General features: G+C 47.6%; 1 protein-coding gene across 1 annotated transcript; it reads left to right on the forward strand.

Annotated features, from left to right (window-relative positions):
- Positions 1–5: 5 nt before the first annotated feature.
- Positions 6–3,927, forward strand: ST8SIA3 (ST8 alpha-N-acetyl-neuraminide alpha-2,8-sialyltransferase 3; the record flags this gene model as incomplete). The annotated part of the gene is made up of 3 exons (XM_009579046.1): positions 6–82; positions 2,263–2,820; positions 3,560–3,927. Coding segments are annotated over 3 exons (918 nt in total), but the record flags the coding sequence as incomplete, so codon positions are not given.
- Positions 3,928–4,441: the final 514 nt, after the last annotated feature.

The following is a 4,441-nucleotide window of genomic DNA, read 5'->3' on the forward strand; positions in this document are numbered from 1 at the left end:
CCATCACGAACTCCCTGACCCACGAGCTGCAGGAGAAGCCCTCCAAGTGGGCCTTCAACCGGACCGCCTTCGCACATCAGAGGTGAGCGTGCGGGCTGCGCCGCGCCTCCCCTTCTCGCCCCCCGGAGGCTGTCCCCTTCCCCCAGGGTTTAAGAAAATACAATCAGGGACTGCTAAATACTCTGAGCTCTGAGTAATTTGCCAGCGGTGAGAGACAAAGGCTGAATCAGAGCATTTCCCCAGACGATTACAGCTATCTTGGAAGAATTGATAATTCAGAGCAGAACAGCAGGCTGCAACACACATTATTGTACCAAACAGAACGTGACCCAGTTTCCCGGTGTGCAAGCGAAATTGTCATTACTTCAAGGTAAATGGCTGGGGTTTTAAAACTTGAAACAAATCGGCCTGTAACAGCCATGAAATGCCGCATTCATGGAGACCAACACACGCCCAGCTAAACTTCCCAGCTAACGGCAGTTCCGAGCAAGTGCAGCGCTGCTCTGCCTTCCAGCACGGCTCCAGCTGGGGGGCGGGCAGAGCGAGGGGTTCGGATGGGGGCCGTCGAGCCCGGACCCACCGGAGACACCCTCTTTGTGCATTGCCTTCTGCCTGCTGCTCACAGGTTGCACCTTTCCCTTCCTTGAAAGGGTTTCTCGGTTCCCTCAGCTCCCTCAAAGCTGCTCCGTACTTACAGGAAGTAAAATGTGCTTTCAATTTTCTCACTCTGATGTGAACTTGGTGGTGTCTGGCCAGCCTCTTTTATTTATTGGCTTTATTGAGAGAGAGAGAGATACCAATAAATACATACTTTATACAATTTATATTTACTGACATATATATTTTTTAAAATTCTATAAAAGGAAAGAAAAACATTTAGCCATTTAAGATAGCTGTTACCATCTTGGATTGTAATTTTGTCCTGACAAACGCCTGCTGTTTCAGAGACTCCGCTCACATATCCCACCTGAGAAGCAGGAACCCAGGCCCCTCGGCTCTGCGGCCAGGCAGCTGGCAGGGTCAGGATGGGGCTGCTGCACCCCTTGGTGCTGGCGGGCAGGGCTTGGGCTTCTCTCCTCCCTGCTGGTCACTCTCTGGTCACAGGTCAGCGCTGCTGCCGGCACAGCGGGGCGAGTAATGGCCTTCTAGTGCCGACAAGTGCTGCCCGCTGCCCCGAAGGAGCTGTGGGCCACAGGGAGAAGGTGGCACTTCGCCTACCCCATCCTGTCCGGGGACCTCCCAGGCTGGTGTGACAGCGGCCACCCCTCAGTATTGCTTCATTCCTGGCACCACCAGCTCATCCTTCATAAGCCTGCCTCTGTGCCACCCCTCTGGTGATTTTAGCTAGTGCCGCAGGGTCTGCCTTTGCACTTGTCCGTTAGCCATAACCCATAATTAGGGCACCCAGTGGGACTCCATTAATGCTTAGACATTGGAGGATGCGAGCTGGAAGAAAGGTTGTTTGTTTTTCATAAACATGAGCAAATAAAGTGGTATTGGTTTTCTAATTTTATGCCCTGCAAGGGAAATTCCTGAGCAGGGTTGGTTTTGTTTGGTTTTTAAGTATCTCTAATAACCCTTGTAAAAATGCTGGCGTGCTTGCCCAAGTAAGACATTAAGGAATTATGTTTACATAAATGGAGACAGCAACAGTCACTTGTTTTTGTGATTCAAAGCTTCTTAATGAGAACACAGAAAATACATATATTTAAAAATCAGCTACTGTTAGTTCAGCTGAATATCCTGGACTGCTTGGTTTTGCTTCGCATACCTCATGGCAAAATGGAACCCGTCATTGCCAAAGATCCGCGGCCCAGGACCAAGAGTGACGTGCAGGCAGAGAGCCCCAGCGCAGGCTTACCCCCCGGCCCGTGTCACAGCCCAGGCAGCAGTGTGTTGTGCACCGCCCGCGGCAAGGTGGCTGTGGGAGGGCTGTACTGTTAGCTGCACGCCTCGGACTTACACAGCGAATCCGATATTTTAATCCTGACACTGTTCCAAGAGACACGGACACATCCGTGGCTGGCGTCAGTCAGGACCGCCCAGTAAAGCCAAGCGGAGCACTAGGTAAGGAGCCAGCTCCGTAATTCCTATCTATTTGTATTAATTTAAAAGCCATTGCACCACATTGCTCAGGAAACCACTTTACTACATTTAAAAAAAAAAGAAAAATGTAAGTCTAGCCGGAAAGAAAATCTCTCCACCACAGAAAGAGGGGAAGTATAACTCCATATTTTCTTTTCTTTTCCTGTTTTATTTTAGGCAAGAAATCCTTCAGCACGTCGATGTAATAAAAAATTTTTCTTTGACCAAGAATAGTGTTCGGATTGGACAGCTGATGCATTACGATTATTCCAGCCATAAGTACGTTTTCTCTATTAGCAATAACTTCAGATCGCTGCTTCCTGACGTGTCGCCGATCCTGAACAAGCATTACAACATTTGTGCCGTGGTTGGAAATAGTGGGATCCTGACCGGGAGTCAGTGCGGGCAAGAAATAGATAAATCTGATTTTGTTTTTCGTTGCAATTTTGCTCCAACCGAGGCTTTCCAAAAAGATGTTGGAAGGAAAACCAACCTTACAACCTTCAACCCCAGCATCCTGGAGAAGTATTACAACAATCTTTTGACCATTCAGGATCGCAACAACTTCTTTTTAAGTTTGAAAAAGCTTGATGGGGCCATTCTTTGGATCCCCGCTTTTTTCTTCCACACGTCAGCAACAGTCACGAGAACCCTGGTTGACTTCTTTGTTGAGCACAGAGGGCAACTGAAGGTCCAGTTGGCTTGGCCAGGAAACATAATGCAGCATGTTAACAGGTGTGTATTTTTGCCTTGCTTTTAACTTGTCAAAATACCTCTCTCTCTGTACAAACACAACTGTATGTATTTTTCTATTCATGCCTGATCTGGTAGGCTCTGTCTAGCAAGTCAGGACCCGCTACTGCTTGCTTTTCGAGCAAAGGCAGGTTTGTTGTGGCTTCAGTACTTCAGTTATTGCCTTACAGATGTGTACCCGGCACAGCAGAGGTGGGGTGGTCGGTCGCACCGGGGCACGGTCCGTCGCTGGGCTCCGCTCCCGCCGCTGCTTCCGCAGCCGGGAGGAGCGCGGGGGAGCTGCGTGGGATGCTGTATAAGCAAAGCACCGCTTATGGAAGAGCTTGCTCTTCTCGGCTAGCAAACAGGGATGCTGACAGACAGCTGCAGGGTGGTCCGAGGAAAACTGTAATAGATCAAAGGAGGATAACGTTACCACCTCTTTAGCAAATGCACGTGTGAGCAGGAGCCAGTGAATCGTACTTTTCTGGCTAGGGCACTACCCCTCCTGGTTAAAAACCAAAAACATTCAGAAGGGGACCACGAGAGACCGTCGGTCAGTGCTGCTAAGGTTGTTTTGCACTCTCGTCGTTACAGGCTGACCTGAACAGCAACCCTTGCCTTGTCCAGGCTATCGGCCCTCGGCACTGATCGTCTCCAAGCAGTAACATTATTTTTTCCTTACAGCAGACCCGTGGCATTACTTGCACCCCAAACTAACATGCCTTCATTCTTTCCACAGATACTGGAAGAACAAACACTTGTCTCCCAAGCGGCTGAGCACAGGTATTCTCATGTATACCCTTGCTTCTGCCATATGTGAAGAGATCCACTTGTACGGATTCTGGCCCTTCGGGTTCGACCCCAACACGAGGGAGGACCTCCCGTACCACTACTATGATAAGAAGGGAACAAAGTTCACGACCAAGTGGCAGGAGTCCCACCAGCTGCCTGCAGAGTTCCAGCTGCTCTACAGGATGCACGGTGAAGGACTGGCCAAACTCACCTTGTCGCATTGTGCCTAAGAACCTAAATCTTGAAGTGCCAAATGATTGTCTAAAAAGTGCCCAAAAACGAATTAAACATTCTTCAGATATAATTCTAAAAAAACCCCACCCACCCTAAAATATTTTCCATAATATAAAGATGCTTTTTAGTCACCCTTGTCACTGCTCATCAAAGGGTTTGAGCATATTTAGCAGTGCAGAAGCATTTATCAAATTCTGTGGATGCTATTCATGCGGCAGCAAAGTTGAAATATTTTGCATTTGTAGATGTGCTAATAGGTATGTTTTAAGATATTTTCATATTTTAGCATTCCACTAAATCCCCGAAACCTCTTAATTTTATTGTCCCTTCCCAATTAGAATTAGAAATGCTAATTTTAAAAGGCTTTGCTTCTCTTGTATATGTTGCTATTAATAGCTCAGCATACATATATTGCCGTGGCTGATTGAGAAAGCCACTCAGAATTCCAGTTTGTCGTCCCTTGCAAGTTCTTCAGCGTGGATCCTGATTTCCACCACTTGCATATTTTCATATTTACTGAATTTTACATTTTTTTAAGAATAACGTGAAGAAGAAGGTCACAATATGGCTTGTACCTTAGCTAGGCGTTTATATC

Source organism: Fulmarus glacialis, unplaced genomic scaffold (assembly GCF_000690835.1).
Source record: "Fulmarus glacialis isolate BGI_N327 unplaced genomic scaffold, ASM69083v1 Scaffold44055, whole genome shotgun sequence".
Classification (NCBI taxonomy): domain Eukaryota; kingdom Metazoa; phylum Chordata; class Aves; order Procellariiformes; family Procellariidae; genus Fulmarus; species Fulmarus glacialis.